Here is a 20,616-nt window from a genome sequence, read left to right on the forward strand (position 1 = left end):
TTTCAACATGAGACTTCCTGACCTCATCTTCATCCAAGCAGCTTTCGCTTCCTGCATCCTCCAGTGAACCTCTGAAAAAGACATTTTGTGTATCAGGCCCGTAGAGAAACAACAGCACAAAGAGACCTTGTGAGTGAGTTGTGAGCACTCTTGTTTGCTATTTGCTTCTGAATTGTCCTTTGCACATTCACACGTTTGGTCCCCCATGGCTGTGGGCCGTTTGGGGGTCAGTAGAAGGTAGGGGTTGCACAGACATGTAGCGTGGGAGCCACGTCTGTCCACAAGCAAGTTGCCTTTGGGGCTGCTGCTCAAGGCTGGGCTATTGGGCAATCAGAAGGCAGAGGCAAGAGCCTTGATCAAAAAGGCCCAGGCAGCAGCACGGCAAGTGTAGAGAAAGCCTTGTGCTCCATGTGGGATGTGGTATTGCTCCTAAACTACACGGTGTGGCCACCATCGGAGTCTGCAGTGTTTACCTGCCCTGGGAGGAGACTGCTGAGTGCTTCTTCCTCTGCACTGACGACTGCCATTAACCAGCAGGGCGGCCTCTTCCATCCCTCCTCAGCCCCAGGGACAAGCCCAGTGCAAGAGCTGGAAGAGCAAGGCAGGAGGTGCCGGACTGATGTTGGGAGCAGAGTCCGCTCATCGCCTTCCATTGCACCTGCCCCTCTGTGCCACAGAGGGGTGAGAAACCTCCGTTTGCATCAGCTCGGTGCCAGCCCCACTTGTGTCTGCGTCGTTCCTGCTGTGGGGCAGCAGCCCAGTAATTGCAGTGGCTTCACAAGGGGTGGCACACAGCAGCCCCACTTCAAAGAGTGCCTGCAACACTGAGTAGAGGCAGAGGAAATGGCCCTGCCAGCAATGACTTAGTTCCAACTCTATTGATAGATTTTTGGCCTCAGGAGACCACCAGCCTCTCTTTGCTTTTCCAGGCAATTTCCTTCTTTGCCCCAAAAATCCAGAGCTGGCCATACTTGCATCACATTCCCACCTGCCTCTCCACTTCTCAGGTGGTCCTGCCTACCTTGCAGTGTTATCCCCTGTATCCCAGCATGTACTGTCTGAAGGCTCTTACTGAAAGTAAACGGTCACTGCAGTGTGAGTCTGCAATGACTTTTGACCTTCATTCATTCCAAAAGAACAGGCAACTCCTTGCATGGCAACTGTGATCAACAGAGAGAACCTGTAACTCAGCCATAACAGGCCACAGAGAAGCTTTGCTCCAGGACAAATGTGCAAGGTCTATGATTCCTCCAAACTCTTTGGGCAGCGTCTCAGCAGAGGGTTTGAGGATGAAGCTCTGTTGGAGCAGGTGCACAGGTACTGACTTGCACACCTGATGGCTCTCTACTGGTATCTGGATTTGTTCCAGTGAGACTGAGGTCTCGGAATGCTCGCAGTGAAGGTGAGGTTTCCTCTGCACTGACCCCCAGTCAGTTGGGTGCTCTCTACAGTACCAAGGTTGGCATTATCTTGTACTTACAGTTTTCCTGTTAGAGGCTTCAGGAGTTTTTTGAGCTGTGGCCTGATGTCCTGTAATGAGCCTAATCTCAAACTTCTTGAAGACAGCAGCGGACCTGGCGCATCCATATCACTCATACTATTGCGACTGGAGCTGTTTGTCCTGGTTTTGCGACCCAGGGCTGGAGACAAGAAGAGATGGACCCTTAGAGCAGGGGGCTGTCCCTGTGAGGAGGGGGCAGCTCTTCCCTGGCTCTCACCCTGCCCTGGGGTGGTGGGACATGAGGCACTTTCTTCATTACCTTTGGATGCTGTTTCCAAATCCTTTTCCTTTGTGTGTTTTTTGCCATGTTCCTCCTGCCACTCTTTTGGACACAATTGATAGAGGAAGTCTCTGTATTTCTTGTAGTCCCGCACAGTGTTATTGAATCTGTATATATCACTAGGGTGAGAAAAGTGGATAAAGTTTGTTAGCTGAGGAGAAAGCCTCTGTTTCAATGGGTTCTTTCTAGCTCTTGATACTCATCTTCTCCCGGAAAAGGGACAAGAGGGTACATGTCTACATGGACATGCGAAGACAGATGGGAACCTGCCCTGCGAGCTCCCTGTGGTTCTCACGTGGAAGCTGTCTGGTCATGTCTGCGTGGCCAGGTGCTCGATATGGCGCTGGCTGTGCTAATGTGGGAATTTTTACTCAAAAAGGAATGAGAAATCTTGCCAGATCAACTCATAATCCGTATATTTTTTTTCCCTTCTTTTCACAGCTCAGCATTAAAATGCATTACTTAGTTTTGTTTGGTTTTTAATCTCAGACAAGGCATTTAATTTTGGATTTGGAATATTTACACCTTAAAAAAAATTTAATTAAAAAAAAATAGTTGAGTTGGAACATTTTTAGAACTCTTTTTCCCCGATTCCCTTTTTTCCCGAGGGCTGTGAGGGAATTGCGCTGTAGGGGCTGTTAAAGGCCAGCAGGAATAGTGTGCAACCGTTACCTTTCGAGGTTCTCTATTTGGGAAGTGATTGCCTGGATTTCCTTTATTTTCTTTGTCTTTGCTGTGGTTTCTTTTTCAGAACTGGGGAAGAATGCACAAACCATAAAACAATTTAGCGGTAAGTGGGTAGTGAATTGAGGTACATATAAAACAGTGAACGAGACGTGGGGGTAGCACTAGAAATCTCTTATAGATGCATCCCAGATGATGCTTGTCTGCTGCCTGAAGGCCCTGCTTCTCTTGGCAAAGAGAAGACGGGGTCCCAGCGACACGTTCAGGTTAAAGCCTCCCTAATTTGGCTGCTGCTGAGCATCAATTACTATTTTGCCCTTGTGATAACCTATCATGGACCAAAATCCTTAAATTGCTTCATTTAGGGACCATTGCTGCTGTGAGGGGTTGGTTGGGCAGAAGCATCTCCCCCTTGTAACAGCGTTGTGAGAAGAATAGAAGCGGTGGGGTCAACAGCAGGTTCCTTGCTGCAGCCAAGTCAAGGGGGTTTGCAATGAGGGGACTCCCCAGGTGTTGATCTCCTTCCTCTCTCTCATTGGATGTGTGGGGAGAAAGTGCCACCAAGACTAACTCTGGGAAAACTCAGACACAGAGCACCCAGGGATGGATGCCAGCCAAAACCCTGCTCGAGCTCGAGCAAAAGACCTCCTGTGTCCAGCACAAAAGGGGACGCAAGTGCTTCACTCAGCTTCCATTACATTTTCAGGGCTTGAACCGAGCTTTTATGTTTCTCCTTCAGTAACTCATCGAAGGTAGTAGCATCCTCCTCCAGGTAGTATTCAGCCTTCTGCAGTTTTCTTTCCTCGTCCTTTATTATGTCCTCCATCCTTTGGATCTCATCTCGCTTCACTGCCATGGCATACTGAAATGAACCCAAAAGGCAACACAGTCACCTCGGCTGGTTGTTTTTAAAGGTAAGGTGGTTTTGCTTCGTTCTTGGTTGCCTTTTTACCTTACAATTGTTGGCAGAGAGGGTAAGGATTTCAAACCAAGGTATGTGTCTTAGTGCAAACGAGGTACATAGAGGCCAGGAGATGTTTCAGAAGCGGCACAACAAATAAGCAGTGAAACTAAGGTCAAAATCCAGAAGTCTCAACACTGTGTTAACTTCTGGCTGACAAAGATTGATTCAGTTGTGATACAGCACAGTAACAGAGGTGAATAATGGGGATAGTCCCAGTTATAATTTATGTATGGGAGCCAAAAGGTCAGTATATCTGCACATCTCACAAATGAAACAGTTGCATGGCTACTACTGGATAGCACAAACAACCTATTTGTCCTTTCTTTCGTGGTTGGGGATTGCCAAGCTATAGGCTATGAGTGTCTTTAACACAGTACTTGGACAATCAGGTTGTGAGGTCTGTGGTTGTTGTGTCCCTCGGTGTGATCTGTAGGCAATGGATTTCATGGGAAAAAAACAAAACAAAAGAAAGCAACACAGCAAAGAATCATTAAGTAAACAGAAAGTAATATTCTTAAAGTCAAGTACCTCAAGTAAAAATATCTCTCTTCTGCCATCTACGTAGTCACACAATGGCTCCTTTTTTACTGAATAATCTGAAATGAGGATATAAAGTTGATCAGACTTGAGGGGAAAATATGACCAAGGCAAAACACAGTAAATATGGAGGCTGCTGTCAGTATGGATGTGGTTGGCGTTGGAACCAGCTGTACTGATTATTTTGTTATGGTTTTGGCCTTATTTAGGATCAGGTCATATGGGCTTTTGTGGAGTAACACCAGGTAGAATAGAGTGGAGAGTCTGGTCCTTATAAAGGTCAATGTCCTTTAGCCTCTAAAGGTGAAGCTACTCCTCATGTCAGAGGCACTACAAAGGCAATAACTGTTCTCTACCTCTTTTCATGGCTGTCTTCCATAAAAGACTCTCCTGAAGAGTTCTGAGTCTCTCTTCATTTGTTTCCAGTTTTCTGTCCTCCTCGCCCTCCTCCATTTGCAGAGCTTTCCTGCCATCTTTTTGCTTTGCTTTTATTTTAGTGGAGTAAGTCATTTTCTCGTGGATTTTCATGGTCTTCATCCTTTCACGTTCCTATGAGGAGAAGCCAGTTATGGGGACAGATTGATTATGTGCTTCGTTTGCTGTGTTTTTTAAAGAAATGAGCGGTTATTCACAGTATAGAAATTTGCAGGCTACTGATATCCTGCTGATGCATGTTTGCCTGCTTTATTTGACTAATGCCAATGATATTTTCTCTTGAGGCAACTGAAACACTTCATTTCTCAGCATTTGTTCTCATTAGTTTGTTGATTTGTATCCTGCATCCAGCCACCAGCTGTACCAGTTTGTACCTACTCACTGTCCTCATTTTTCCTTCCTGGGTTATTCCTGGGGGAGAATGGAAATTTTCAGAGGTTCATCCTTCAAGTCCCCTAATAAAAGGGAACAACAGGACAGCCCATGCTCAATACCAACTCAGTCCAGCTTTCATAAAGGCATGTAAACCCTCAAGTTTGGATGGAGAGGATCTATTCAAACCCACTGCAGAGATTTCTGGAGGGTTGTTCGTGCTTTCACATGAGTTGAAGTAGAATTTGTTGCTCTCTGCACAATTTGGGCATGGGTTGGGCTGAGGACATCACTCAGTAGACAGCCTTAGTGCACATCTTCCTAAGACCTTCCCCATATATATATATATGTACACATATCTATATATCTATATATCTATATATCTATATATCTATATATCTATATATCTATATATCTATATATCTATATATCTATATATCTATATATCTATATATCTATATAGATATAGTGACCTTCAAACCAAGCTAAAACCAGACTGTGAGTCCTCAACGTGAGCTGAGGAGGCTTGCCTAAGCTTGTTTGGAGGCCTTCATTTCTGATTTAGAAAACAACACCTCTTGCTTCCACACTACTGCCTGGCTTCTGCAACCACATGCGACAATTGGACCTCTCAGAGGTGCAACAGCCTCTCCATGACTTCTCACCCCCTGTGGATTGCAGGCCCTAAGGAAGGTTTGCTGCAGAAATAAGGAAGAGACATTCCTGAGGTCAGTTCTTTGGTCTGGTAGGCTGCAATTCCCTATCTTATGGAGAGAAACCTAAGGCATGAAACCCATGTCGTCCTTCTTCCTAGGCATTCATTTCATTGCCAGTTCAGAAGAAGGTCACATCAAACATGGGGACACAGCTTCCCAAGGAGAAGCCAAGCCTGTTGAAGTGAACAGCAAGAGATCTTGCACCAAAGCTTTATGGTAAAAGAACTAGCAGGTATCCTCTCCAGGAAGAGGAGTAAGTGGTAAATCTACCTTGAAGTAAGCAAACAAAATGCCAACATCCAGGTTTTGCGCTAGCAACCAGCAAGCCTGTGCTCAGATCTACTCTTGGTAAAGTTAATCTCACATCATGGACTTCAGTGCACTTGAAGCTAATCTGGGGAAATTTCAGCTGAATTTGGTAGCTATTGTTTCTCTTGTGCACTGAATTTTGATATGACTTTATGTTGGCTGGTTGCTTGCCCTAGTGAACTACTTGTGTGTACATTGGACTAAAGCACGTATACATACCTCCTTGGCTTGTTTTCTTTCCTCGTTTCTTATTGAGAAAATATCAATATCTGGAGCAAATGTAAATGGGTTTTCCATTGGTCTTTCTTCAACCTTTTCTGGGATTCCTGCAAAAAAAATGGATGAGGATGTAGCAGATGAGAGGCAGAATATCACGACCTGGTGCATGGGGACTCTGATCTGCTGTGTCACAGCTGAAGGGTGGGCAGGCAGCTGTCGGCATCTAATGATGCTGAACCTAGAGCAGAGAGCTGGATATGGCTTGTAAGAAGCCAGTGATAGAACTGAGACCTCTCTAGTGTTTGTGTCACTTGACCATATCTGCTGATCCACTTGGGATTTCAGCCAGGGATATTTGTAAGTCTGGAACTATTTTACCCGTCTCATGTGACTGTGAGCAGAAGAGTCTGTAGATGGGCCTCTCCTTTGATTTAAGAACAAAAAGCTAGCGCAACGTTGTGACCTTACCTGGCCGTTCAAGTAGGATTTCCATTCTGGGTTTGGAAGAAACACTTCAAGATGTTGAGTGGAGATGGTGTCTTTGACCTTGGCCCAAGGAAAAGCATAAACAAATCAATCAAATGCCAGTTACTGCCAGTAGGGGATGCAGTAGGTTTTACAGCAGTGATGGCCTTGGGGGCTTTCTGGATCTTAACCGAGCCTTTTGCATCTGCAGAAATCAACACAAAGTTTCAGTAAAGTTGAAAATGTTTGTGTTCTGACCCCCAAAAGATACATGTTCATCCCTGGCTTATGTGAAAGCTGTGTAAAACACAGTTCTTACACACACACTGATGGAAAAGCAAAGACAAACCAATTTGGAGATAACAAGCAACTCAAGTCCCTTGCTTCTTGTTCCACCCGCATCTCCGGTTCTGATCCAAACCCACACTTTGTCATCCTCCCATGACCGGTTCGTGAGCAACGTTTTTAGTCCCTAAGGCTCTTAACCCACAGTGCTGAAGCAATTTCTGGTTCTTGTGATAAGGCTGAAGGACTGTTGGACAGCACAGACATGCTGCAGGGAGCTCTGTCGTGTTTAATTTTAGGCTGGCAAACCACTCAAGGCTTAGTTTTTTTGTTTCTTTGTAGTTGTTACTATGGATCTTAGGGGAAAAGGCATAATTGTAGTGATCTCACTTATAAGGAACAGATAGACAATTGTTAAAGTTATCCTTTGATCAACAAAGGCAGCAAGCTGGGTCCAGGGAGGTGTTAGTTCAATTGATGCGATTCTGCTGCTGGGACCATTCCTGGTCTGCACTGATATAAGACACAGCAGAAATTATCCTCTTCCGCTTGCACTAGTTTTAAGGCTATTTTAGAGCATCGTTTTTTGCTCTGAATAGCCTCCAGTTTTTATGTATTTTGAGCTAAACTCATCTGGCCTAATTTCCACGTACGTCCTTGGTGCTTTGTGTTTCCTATTGGCTGGGTTTCTGCAGCTGCCCAATTAGTACCTTATTCTTTGGAGGTGTCAGACTTTCACTGTTGAAGAGACCCAGTGGCTGGGGTAGAATTTAGGCAGATTGAATACGCCCCACGTGTTTCATCTCTCTTTTTCTGTTCCTGAAGTGCCTTTTTCAAAAGCCTCCTTGACTGATTGCTTAGATTTCATGTGTCTCTGAGCTTTGGCGTAACTTAACAGGATGTTTTTCTCAAGGGGTGCCTCATCTATGTTCTGGAACAACATAACCCCTGATGATGATGTAAGTTTTGGAGTAAACCCCATCAGGGCAGAGGTAGGAAGGCAGAAAACGCCTGCAGTGTTCAGTTGAATACACTTTGTGAATATGCAGAGCAATTGCAGCGAACACCTGGATGTTCAGCCTTCCTAATGCACACCTTGAATGCCGTAATCTGAACCCCCCTCATAAAAATGTTCTCCTTCATGTGGTTGATTTAAATTCATGCTACGGGGAACGGCACTGAAAAGCAGGACTAGACAGAGGGTAACGGCATATGGAATATTATCAGTGAAACTCTCACAGATAAAAGGTGCTTTATGCTACAGTTTTAGCAAAGTAAAGGAATTTGTTTCTAAGATTAACTTACAAATATTCATTTTATCAAGGTATTTATGGTGGTCAGTTTTTTTAATAGATTGCTTGTACATCACTTCGGAAATAATGCCAAGAGCTACAGAAGTGCTAGTTGTGCTAATTATAATTATTAAGCTCAATAATGCCAATAAAAAATTGCATTGTTGCTACAATTATTTGGCATATATTTCACTGCCTCTGACATTTTGGTAGCTACATACCAATGGCCAGTAGTATGTGAATCAATAGATAAGGCATTTATGGTTTTAATTTACTGAAACATTTATTCAGTGCTTCTCCCTAGCATCAAGCAGAAAAAAGTACACCAAAGTAAACACGCAAACAGTTCTAAAAAATGATGCAATAAAATTCACCCACCATGTTCGCACTCGATGAACATGTATTTTATACATGCTTAAATAATACCATCGCTTGCAGAAAATGGGAAATTGCTCCAGGTTTGGAGCTACAGAGCAGATGTGTCTTGTTTCCATCACTCACCCCCCGCTCGCACATGAAGAAGGAGACGGTTGATCCCTGTGGGTCCCCGGTGACACGTGCCAGTGCCTCTGCTTGTCTGAATGTTGAAAACACAAAAAACCCCTGCTGTGACTGCTCTCACCTGTTTATTTTTGGCGTGTCACCCAACTAACAGCTCCTCCCGGTGGTTTTGTGGCCGGCCCGTGGTCCGTGGCCGCCGTGCAGCTCTGCTCGGCCCGGCTGGTGTTTGCTCCGCCATGGAAACCCGCGCCCGTTGCCTGGCGACATCCCCTCCGCAGGCACAGGGGATGGATTCCTCCCTTCTGGCGCTGGGCCCGGGTCCCCTGTGGCCAGGACAAGTGTCCCCATGACGCTGGAGCGGGGCTGAGCCAGGTGGGTCCTCCTGTACCACAGGAGGCTTCACAAAACCACCTGCCTGGCGGCAACACCAGGTGCCCTGAGCAGGACGCGCATGGACGTTCACACCAGACCTTGGGATGGAAAAGAAAACCCGTGTGGTGTAAGAGTTCTCTCTGGCTTGCTGGGTTCTTTATTATTTTAGTCCACGTGGCCTGGGAATTGGGTATTTAACCCCATCTCTGCAAGGAAAGCAGTGGGTGGAGGAAGTGGGAGCTGTCGCCCCTAAGTGTGGAAATGGCCATGATTTGCAATCGTTGTGTGACTTTGAGCTGTCGTTTCACAGCCTCTGCCCTGGTGTTTCTGTTGGTGAAGTCTGAACGGCCGCAGCTTGGAGACTGTGTGTGGTATGGGAGGGTGAGCTGTCATTTACTGGAGCTTCCCCAAGTCAACACTCCTATCAAATCTCAAATATCATGTTCCATAATACAATATCATTCTGAAGATGATTTGATAAAATATCAGTTGAGAGAAGTAACACATTTTAAGAGAAGCAAAGATCCTTAAACCCCCATATTTTCTCTTTCCTGTTTCTGAGAAGACCACGTTCTAAATGGATTGTGTTATTCTCTAGGCTCTTTAGACTCTCTATTAATACAATTTCAGCTTTCTGAAACAGCAGTTTCTTTCATTTACTGACAGGTTTCCAAACAGCTTTCTCCATCTGAATAAGTCATGCAATAAATAGCGTGATTTTCTGTAAGTGCAAACTCCCATTTGATTGTCATAGTTCTTTTCTGTAATTGCTTATTATCAAGTGACTGGATTCAGGCAACAGAAGGAAAACGCTTATACAGAAAGAAATTTATCTTCATTCTGAATGTGAATGCTTTGATTTTTAGCAGTGATGCAGAAAACTGTAGTGTTATCTTTAGTATGCTTTGGGAAATATCCCAAATGTATTGGGGAGTATGTATAAAAAATGAGGTAACAGAATCATTTCCATTACCAAAAAAATAATTCAGGCATAAATTGTACTTAAGATGCATTTTTCTAAAGGCATAATGTCAAATGGTCTTTGTTCAGAAATACCAGTTTATTACAGAGTTGCAAATTTGCAGCAGTGGTAACATCACAGAAATAGATAACAGAAAATTAAGACATTTGAACAGCTATGGCTCTGTCTGGCATAATCTCTATATCAATGAATGATACAATTATAGACCCATTCTGTGTTATCCTTGCTAAACACTTCCCCAAACTGGAATGGAGATTATTTAAAAGCAGAGACGTGTTTTGTGAATTCTTTGAAATGTGCAAGCTCTTCATAGCTTTGGTTCATTGTTTGTGTCCCACACAGGCCATAGGCCACATAGGCTTTGCATCTTCTTGAGGCCAAAGAAGTTTTTAAGGCCACAAGAATATCTGGGGTCTATTCCTAGCCACCATTAGTTAATGAATGGAGTAAATATAGTGTGCACTTCAGGCCACCACAATTTTGGGGATTATTAAATGTCTGAACGGTGAACAGCTGAGGAAGACGGGCAGTTTGCACGGTAAGAACGGCAGGTTGCTGTTTGCATTTCCAGCATAAGGATGCCTGCAGATTCAGAGCCTTGTAGGGGGTGGATTTGTTAGGACATGGGCTTGGGATTTCAGGATATGTCTTTGCCCGTTTCTTTCTTGAAGGGGTTACTCATCCACTCCTTGGTCACCCAGTTTGTGATGTGATCGCGTTACTTGTCTTCTTCATTCAGTCACCCCATTTGTGACATGGGGATGCTGATCCCCACCACAAAGGTGCTGCAAGGGTTAATTAGTGTTGGCAAAACATTTTGAAATGGCTGGTTGAGAAATGCTGCCAGAGATGAAAGCTGACTAAGTATCTAGATAAACACTCCTTTGTAGTCTTGTCGTTATCCTGTAGCCAGGATACTGCTCAGGTCACTGAGCAGTCATCTCCCCATTGCCTGGCATCTTCTCAAGGGGATTAATTTATTTAAGTATTTCACTTCGGTTTCTGTGTTGTGAGACATAATATGTACCACACAAAGAGAAAAACCTGGCACTAACCAGCAAACAGCACTGAAATACTGAACGGGTTGGCAGTTTTTCCTTTTTCTGGAGCCCTTGTTCCTCTGTTTCCCAGTGAACTGTGTGGCTGCAGAACCTGGACCATCCTGGGAGGGACAAGGGCAAGTTGGAGCCTATTCCCAGGGTTAGACACAAGGAAGAAGGAGAAATCTGGGGCACTGTTCTCCTGTCATTCTCCTGCCTGGGAGGGAAAGCAGCTTCAAGTTGATTAGGGAGATCTGACGGGGAATACGTGGCTGCTCGCACACTTCTTGCATGGTCTGTGCGTGCTGCTGAGCTCTGTAGAGGGGCTGAAATGGGAAGAAACAGTGTCCATGTGGTTCTCCTCCACTTGTACTTCATTCACAGTATAAATTCCTGCATCAGGGTGACAGCTCAATGAAAGAAGCAGTACTGGAGACCATGTCCAACCCATCTGATGAAGCATAGGGCTGGAACATGCCTCTATTCTCTGCAGTTCTTCTCCCTTCCCAGCATCAGACTGTCCTGAAGGCCAAGCTGAATGGCCAGACACACTGACCGCTGCATGTGCGCAGCTTCTCAACAGCAACAGGGATGTCTGCTGTCACTTTGGGTCATGGAACACAAGGAAGTGACTGTCAGAAAAAGGGTCACTATGGCTTAAGGTGGAGCCATCCCACACAGGGGTGAGCAGATAGATAGTGCAGAAGGTGAGCAGGAGACCTCCCATGAACAGCAAAGCTATGATGTCCAAGTGCCATGGCCCCATGGTGTCTAACCACTGGCACTCCTGTTACCCCCTGCTGAAGCTTACTGCCAGGAGAGATTTTACCTCAATGCAAAATGTTTCTGCTGGAAAAATATGTCCTGTAACCTTTTCACGGCCAGAGACAGCCAGGAGATGGCAGCAACCTTGTATTGCCAGGGCTAGGGATTTGGCTCAGTGACCCATATCTCCTGCTCTTGCTTCTTCATGCCCCTTTTACCTTGTAGATGAAGTCTCCAGGCTGGACGAGCACCAAGAAAAATATGGCCCATCCTCTGGCTGTTGAAGAATTGCTCCCAGAGGGAGGGTCTGCAAGACCTGTGAGCTCCACTCTCATCTGTACAAACAGGCTGATGGAGCAGGGCTCACTCGGGTCTTGGTGTCCCACCACTGAGCCTCAGCACCCACTGTGTTCTTGGGCTGTCTCATCTCAAACGAACTTGTGGTGTTCTTTCAACAGATCTGATTTCAATCTGGTGGATAAAAGCTGCTAAAATCCCTGAAGGGTGACATGGAAATGAAAAGACAGCCTCTGTCATCTGTCCTTTTCCTGCGGTACACATGGATGCTGTGTAATGACTTGGACAAAAAGCAGTGAGTGCTCAGTGATTTGGATTTCACACTCGTTCCTGCTGAGAATGCAGACTCTTTCCTGCTGAGAAGAAGAGAAAATGTTCTGCAATCTTCATTTTGGGACCTTTGCAAAATCTGGGCCAGCTTATTTTGCAATGCAAAGCTTATTCTAGTGTGTGCTGTGGTGGCAAGGGGTCTTTCTTGCAGTGGCTGTCAGCAGCGCTCTCAGACAGCTGCACGCAGATAAGCCCTGTGCTTTGCTCTAGATCCTGAGCTAACACAGCTCATGTCATGAAAATCGGTTGGCTCAGGCTCCCTGACTTCTGGATCGGACAATGTGGGGACTGCTTGTTGGTCAGTCAAGTGGTGCTGGTGGAGCACAGCCTGATGGAAATGCAGCAGAAGATGCCAGAGTCACAGAATAAGATAACCTGAGAGGAACCTCTGGAGGTCTCTAGTCCAACCTCCTGCACAAAGCCAGACTAACTTCAAAGTTGTACCAGGCTGCTCAAGGCCTTGCCCAGCTGATTTGAAAACTTCTAAGGATGGAGAGTTCACAAACTCTGCAGACAATGGAGGGTAAAATCTGGGAGGCTGAGCTTGGGCTGGTTTGGGCCCCACTGGTTTGCTCTGGTAAGGTTATAAATAAATGCTATGGTTGCAATTTCAACACCAGTTCTGAATAACCATTGAGACCTGATCCCAAACCAAAAACTGAAACTAGTTCCAGGCTTCCCTCAGAGCTCAGTACTTTTGGGACCTAGGAGTTTGCATTTGGCCCATTGCAACGAGAGCCACAAAGCTGCAGCCAAGGAGCCTTTCCTAACCAGGGCTATAAATCCAGGCTATTTGCAGGGACAAATGACCCAGGAACCTGAGGTTGCAACTTCATGATTTTGCATTAAGCCCTTAAGGCACAGTTCCAGCGTTTTTCCTGGCCCTTGCTTTGTGGCAAAACTACAGCTGCTGTGACTGCGTGGGAACTGATCCAGCTGAAAAATACCCTGCCTGAGGAAAAGATCCTTGTTGTAATGGTCACTGTGATGGCTTGAGGAAGAGGGACACGGACACATGCACCGGGGGAAGGTGGAATTGCCCCTTTCAGTTACAGCCTGTGTTTTGTTCATCTTAGGGAGTTAATGAAACTGCAGCTTTGTGGTAGTGACACAGACTGATCCTGCAAGGCCTGCACACACAGTTGCCTCAACAGGGGTGTCCAGAGCAGACCAAAAAGGATTCCAAACTAAAGTTACAGGTCATGCTGATTTTTAAGACCTGCAAAAGGGAGCACGTGCTTCACGGCTCCAAACTCTTTGTGCTCATGTGGAATGGATTAAAGATAAAAACAACCCTGTTATTCACTTCGCTCTCGAGCTGTTTCAGTCCTGTCTTCTTCTCCAGAGAGGCTTTATTATCTGTGATCCAAAACTGTGGCTCGTGTCCCCAGGGCAGCTCATGGGATCCACTTCCCTTTGCCAGAGAATGAGGCACCACTGGGTACAAGCTGCAACGGTTCAGGAACGTTTGGTGCCAGCCTGGCAGTGTTCTTGCAGCATCTGCCTATTTGCATCATTATTTTAAGTGTGGAATACTTGAGCACAGAGAAGCACAGTGACTCCGCCGATGCTGTGTGGTGGGTCTTTGGTGGGACAAGCCCCAAGTCCACTCCTTGTAGCTGCTTAGCTGGAATCACAGACAGCACAAACGTGCTCGTCATGCAATGACAGCTTTATTACTTGGAAGTGCTAGAAAGTTTCCACATCCCATTCTGGCTCCTTTGCCTGCACCTGTGTGAATACCCACTGTTCTCCCCATCAGGATGTCAGCAGATCCTGTAGCTTGTTTTCCACTGAAATGTCTCCTTTTAGGTAAATATTACATCTGGCATTGCTTTGCCAGTGGCTTTCCTACCTGGAGTTTGAACAACGGGTCAATGCCCTGTTTGGAGATAAGAGGAATATTTTCTGTGAATGCTGGTTGCTGCTGCAATATGCCACCCTTATTAGCTTCTTCCTTTAAAGGTTTTTGAATGCTGCTTAAGTCGTGGAATTTTTAGGAAAGTGAGGGAAATTTAAGAAAAGCCACCGAGTGCTTGGGCAGAGCAGACGGACTTGGTTATTGCAACAGCTGTCGCTTGTAAATTATTCATCTGTGTGCAATTGAAACACAGATCCTCAAAGGTCTTGTTACAAAGGGTGAGGTGAAGGATCAGCGAGCTTGGAGCAAAACAGGAAGGTGAACAGGTCCTGGGGAACCCTGCTCCATCCACCTGCATCTGCTCTATGATAATGCCTGCTTGCAGAAGAAAATGGAGTTGTCAATAAGTGAAGCAATGTAAAGATATGTGTCTGGGAGGGGGGAGAACATCTGTAAAATATCTTCTTGTGTCAGTTTTCCCTCTAGTGGGAAACACAGGTTTAAGCCTGTTGCAGTGAAACGTATACACAGACCGTGGGTACGTACCAAGTATCGATGCACAACAGGCCCTGGCCTCTGTGAAACGGAGAAGTTTCCAAAGACCAAGAGAGATCGGAATAGCCGGCTAAGCAGAAAATAAGCCAGCGCAGTTCCACTCAGCAGTTCTGTCTCCAGACAAAACCAGACTTCAACTAATTAAGAAGAGCAGATGCTAGCTGGAACGTTAATTTGAACAACTATCATCTTTTGTCTGTGCTTAAATCTGTATTCTAGCTCTCTCGTAGTAGGTTTGGAGAGAGAAAGAATTAACCCTTTCTCTGGCTTATTATTTTGTTAGGCACAGCACAACCTTAGAAGGGAGCATAATGAAACATATATGAACTGGTTTGGATCCTTTATTTTCTTTTCAGGAGCAAAAGGTTCTCTGTCCAATAATGCAGAATCATCATCAAAACCACCTTTCTCAACCCGTCCTTCTCACAGCGCTGTCAGTAAAGCGATCTTGCTCAGCATCAGAGGCCTTGTAAGTAGTGTTGGACACGGGGCCAGCTGCTGTTCTTCCCTGTATGTAGTGTATTGACACCTCTTCTTTAACCTGTGCTCATTTGTTCCCCTCAGCCTGTGTTCCTTCTCATTAGACTTGATGTATGATCTATAGAAAGTGCAAAGAGCTCAGCTGATATCTGATATGCTTATAAATAGCCTGTCTGCCCTGCTATGGTTTTGTAGCTACCCCAACGTGACCGAACACTCAACATATTGCACTCTTCCTGGAACTTAGAAACTATCGAAGATTGCTCTCTAAGGCATCCAAATTTGGCCTCTACTGGAAGCTGGGTACTTGACTGCAGGCACCACGGGTCTGTTCCAGATTGGCAGTTCCTCGGTCTCATCTGCAATTCCTCCCTAGGAGATGAGGCAAAGGTGTCGTTCCAGTAATGAGGCTCTTCCCCTGTTCCCTGCCCTGCCTGCTCCAGTTCCCTCAGCACACCTATAAGCCCCCGTCCTTTCCCACCTCTTCTCTCACAAGCCACCCCTGGGCTCCTCTTACATCCTTCATTCCCAGTTTCTTCCCTCTCCATCACAGCCAGATCCTCCTTTCTCAATGGGCTCACCATGTCCCTCATGGGCCTGGCCGTCCTCGCTGAGATTTGTCCTGCGATGTTTTCCTGAACACCAGTGCTCCCATCTAAACGCAACCTGCTCTGGCTTCCAGCGGACCATAAGCAGCAAAGACAGCAACTCCTGGTGCAAACTCCTCTCTACTTCCTTGCTATGTACCCCTTAGCCCTGTTTTCTTTTGCTGACCTCTGGAGTGATAACTATTGTCACTTCCCACCCCTTACTTGCACTGAATGAGCCTCAAATTTGGCTCCCAGAGAGACTGCCAGAAAGAAATGAATTTAGGCAGGAGATCTATGCAGGCTTAGGAGGCTGATCAGGATATTTAAGATTATCCCTGACCCATTTTCTTGCAGGTCTGATGCAAGAAGTGAGTCAGATCCCTCCAACACAGTTTGACCCGATGGATGTGGCCGGCAGACAGCTGAGCAGCAGTGCAAATAGAATAAAGTTCATTTAACACAGCAGGCTGCTGCCTATATTTGCTGTTAACTCAAAGGCTTATCACCTGAAAACAACCTACAGATCACTTGGCCCATCACTGCTTGCAGGTGGAATTAGCTGCTGAAAGCCTCCAACGTTTGAGGAGGAGGTGGGTACTTCTGAAAGGTGACCCTCTTTCCCAAGACAGAGCAAAGGTTCCTTTCCTGTCACGCTGAGCTTGTCACGCTTGAAATGCTCACAGTCTCCATCCCCTTTTGGGTAGACAGGACCCTGCTCAAAAAAATGTCTCCCTCCTCTGGCCTTTCTCTCTTAACAATGCTGCCAGTACTAGTCTTAATGTAACTTCGGGGTTTTTTGGCTGCTTTCTCTCCTAGGTGTGAATGCTGTCATTACTCAATGACACCTGTTTCCCACGGGTCCCTTCAGCCTGTAGGAAAATCCTTCTTTCCCGCAGCTCAGCCGCAGGCAGGTGTCTCCTGAGGCCGCTGGATTAGGTAAGCTGCTCCTTCTGACTCCGTTCTCGTTGCGCTGAGCTCTCAATGCCTGTCTTCCTCCTGGACGTGTCTTCTTGACTCCTGACAGCCACAGAATGGCTCACACACTGATTGATGTCTGCTTTTTAGACATTTAGAGGTTAGGGGATTAAATTAATGGACATTTGTCTCCTAATATTTACCTCCCATGTTATACCAGCTTCTCCCTTCACCAGCATCCACCCAGTACCTCAAGGGTGGGTGTCAAGAGGATGGACCAGACTCCTTTCAGTGATGTCCAGTGACAGGAAGAGGGACAATGGGCACAGACTGAAACACAGGAGGTTCCACCAGAATATGAGGAGAAACTTCTTTACTTTGAGGTGCCAGAGTACTGGAACAAGCTGCCTAGAGCAGGTGTGGAGTCTCCTTCTCTGGAGACATTTAAACCTGCCTGGACATGATCCTGTGTGACCTGCTCCAGCAGGTGGGCTGGACTGGATGATCTCCAGAGGTCCCTTCCAACCCCAACCAGTCTGTGATTTTGTGATATGAGCAGGGATTTTGCAACACCGGGAGGCTGAGTCAGGTGTAGGGACAAGAGCCATTTCTGCTGATGAAAGGCTCAGGTGCATCCAGGTGCCTACCGCAATGGTTTCCCTTCTCACCCCATCTCCCCAGGGCTTGTGCAATATTGACAGACCCACTGGCCAGCCCAGTGTCGGAGCAGCAGCCATCCCAGCACTGGCAGCTCCGGGCACCGGCTGGCTCAGCAGGGACTCTGCTCGCTGCCTGCCCATGGTTTTTCCCCCTGTCAGCAACACCACATCCAAGGTAAATGACCTCTTTGGAACGGTTTTGGTTTGAGCTCAGATTGGCAGCCTCTGTTTTGCTGTGGGCCTTTTTGGTACAGCTGCAGGACACGACCCTGGTATGGAAAGCAGACTGAAAACGCTTGCCATCCTGTACCCTCTCCAATGGCCCCACACACGTCTGTGTTATATGGACTAAAATGTACTGCTCCCAGTTTCCCCAGACAGTACCCCACAGGGAAAGCAACCTGGTGCTCGTCCTTCGGATCCAGCCCTTTTTGCCATTTCCCATTTTTTAAGCTTCCTAGATAAAATCTAATGTATCTTGCTAAGGCTGTTCAGATAGGTGGCGGCTGTGGGAAAGGGACTTGTAAAATAAGAGAGTCTGGATTTCTGTTACGCTTATATTTAGTTTCCTGTAGATCTTTCAGTGCTTTCTGTGCCTGGCCTATGGCTAAACCATTCTCAAGGACTAGTTAAAGACTTTTGTGATAGTTCCGCTAGCATCTTGTAAACCATCTCCTGCTGTTGGCATTGTTAAATGGTGAAGGAGTTTTACTTCTACAATACATCTATATTTAGTTACAGCAGAAGGAACAGAGTCCAGTTCCTCACTGAAGGTGTTTTAAGCTGTTTAAAGTTTCCTTGTTTGATTACATAGCATCACCTTGGGATAAGCCCAATGAAAACTCCAGCAGTTTGCCTCATTTACCTTCCCCTTCACCACAAGCTGTGCTAGACCTGGGACTTTGTGCTCATCCTGAGTCACAGCTCCATCTCTTTTCAGAGGGTAAATCCTGCAGCTCCATTAACACACGACTGCTCAAGACAGCCCCTTGAAGCAGCCTGTGTGGCTCCTCAGCAGCAATGTGGATTTGAAGGCAGCCAAAGAAGGCTCCTGGCGCATTTTCCTCTCAAAAGTGGGACTGAGGGAGGAGGCAGCTGTAGTAATTGAGCCGACAAATTTTTTTGTTTGTTGTCTGGGTCTCAGTGGGCTCCAAAAGAAGGTCGAGAAGTGCCAAGTCCTTGGGCTGGCCCTGTCCCATGCGGAGGCCGCCTTCCAGCACGGCTCAGGAGCCTCTGCTCAAGGTGGGGGTTTCTTTCAGCTTTTTTATTCCTTTCTGCACCTCTTGTTCTGGGTTGTTGAAGCTCTTCTGCTGGCTTGTATTCTTATGAGGATTTTATGGGCTCTGATGGCAGGGCCACCTTCCCATCCTCTCTTTCTAGAAAAGCCAAAACATCATCTTTTGGCTTCCTCATGAACCTTCATTGGTTCTCTTACTCCAGAGAAAGACCTAAACATCTCCGTGCACCTACACTAACCATGGGATTGTTGTAGTCTTCATTTCTCTCACCCAAGCCTGTTTGTATTGGGCAGTACCCAAAGAACATGAAAAAAATTCAAGGGTTGTTCAAACTGTCTGCTCTACCCCATGCAAGCAGCCCCTCTTGGGAGGGCAAACAGGTCTTTTGTCCATCATTTTGCTGCTGCACAGCAATGCCCCCTCTATTTTAAATGTTTTTGCCAGAAGGCAAATTATTAAACAGCTTTTTGAGCAGACGTGCACCGGTTTCATTGCCAAACCCTTGTTATTTCTACACACCGAAGGCCAAATCCTGGGGGTGCTGCAGTGATTTGCTGCGATGCCCAGTTCCTCGGTAAAGTCTGTTTCGGTGTTGCACAACGTGTCTGTTCTCCGGGGAGGCCGTGCGCAATCTCTGCTCGGGACAGACGTCTGAGCTCGGTCCTGCTGGAATGACGTCAAAGGCTGCAATCCTGTACCTCGTCCCGGCGCTGGCAGAGCCCGACCTGGTGATGTGCAGCTGCACGGCTGCTGCTGGTTCGACCCCGTGCAGTGCAATTAACAGGTTCCCAAATGGCAGCACAGGCGGCCTGTGCTGCTTTGCACGGTGGAGCTGCTTCCATGCTGGGCTCTTCCCTGCAAATTCCTGCTGCTCCAGAAACCTCTGACTGAAAGCAAATGGGAGTTGCTTTGAAAAGGAGCATCCACCAATGTTGGCATGTGAGCAGATAAAACTCCAGCAAACTCTCAGCCTTTCCTGTGCTTGGAAGTCAGGCTGGCACAAGCAAATGTCATTTATCACGGAGCTGCAGCAGGCAGCGTGACAGAGGGTGCCAGTAAATCACTGGCTGCAGTTTGACGCTCATCTCCACTGATTAAGAGAATAGGAGCACGTTATCTATAAGCAGCTATTTTGAACGCTTGCTGCTGCGGTCTTCAGAAGGCAAGAGCAACAGTTAAAGCAGCAGACTCGGTCCGAACCCAACCAGCCTTGGCGAAACAAGGATGTGAGATACACCGCTACACCTGCCTGTTTGCAACAGGGAAGGTTTCCCCGTGCTGCAGGGAAGGAAGAGACTGGCAGGTCCCCAGGGCAGTACAGACCAACTTCCCCGCGCCCCGAGGCACCTCAAACCTGCTGCACTCCCCAGGGGCTCCGGCAGCACCGCGCAGTTGTGAAATACCCTTGCGCTGCTCAGCAGGTCGTGATTCATCGCAGCCTCTTGGCATCATGACAAGCCTTGCCTGCGCCTCACCAGCCCTTCGCCAGACCTACCCACTGGTATGGGTGGCTGGTGACATTTCACATCTGCCAGCCCCGGTTTGAAGCGGGCAGCTTCCAGCCCTGGAGCAGCAACATGATATTTCTGGTTCGGCCGGCTGTGCGCTGGCCCAGCCTACGGTCCCGGTTTGACAGCTCTGCACATAGGTCAGGAGAAGGAAGGAGTGTTTGATGGTTTCAATTTTTATATGAATGCCCAGGCAGTTCTTCTCGAAAAGGTGCTGACAGATTAAGGACAGCTCCCAAGTTTTGATTTTTTTGGAAATATTGGGATTTTCCATGTTGTAAATCCAGCGGGACGGTTCCAGCGTAGCTCAGCGCTGCTCGTGAAGCTGCACCCCGGGCTCTGCCACATGTGGTGAATGCCCTGGGGGAAGTAAAAAAAGAGATGATCTGTAATGCTAACAGGAATATTTTTGATGGCTCGTTAAGTGAAGAAACAATAAGATGTAGAAAACTGTATTAAAAAAA

General features: G+C 46.7%; 1 protein-coding gene across 1 annotated transcript in view; it reads right to left on the minus strand.

Annotated features, from left to right (window-relative positions):
- Positions 1-20,616, minus strand: part of CFAP100 (cilia and flagella associated protein 100) — a gene marked incomplete at its 5' end in the record, with an annotated part of 29,177 nt that overhangs the window by 5,382 nt on the left and 3,179 nt on the right. Inside the window, 10 exon segments of the mRNA XM_082060356.1 lie at positions 23-71; positions 1,481-1,900; positions 2,454-2,534; positions 3,164-3,327; positions 3,958-4,025; positions 4,323-4,515; positions 6,018-6,124; positions 6,610-6,687; positions 8,741-8,805; positions 8,807-8,883. Coding sequence (XP_081916482.1) covers positions 23-71; positions 1,481-1,900; positions 2,454-2,534; positions 3,164-3,327; positions 3,958-4,025; positions 4,323-4,515; positions 6,018-6,124; positions 6,610-6,687; positions 8,741-8,805; positions 8,807-8,883 — 1,302 coding nt within the window.

This window comes from Streptopelia decaocto (genome assembly GCF_964273445.1).
Source record: "Streptopelia decaocto genome assembly, chromosome: 8".
Classification (NCBI taxonomy): Eukaryota; Metazoa; Chordata; class Aves; order Columbiformes; family Columbidae; genus Streptopelia; species Streptopelia decaocto.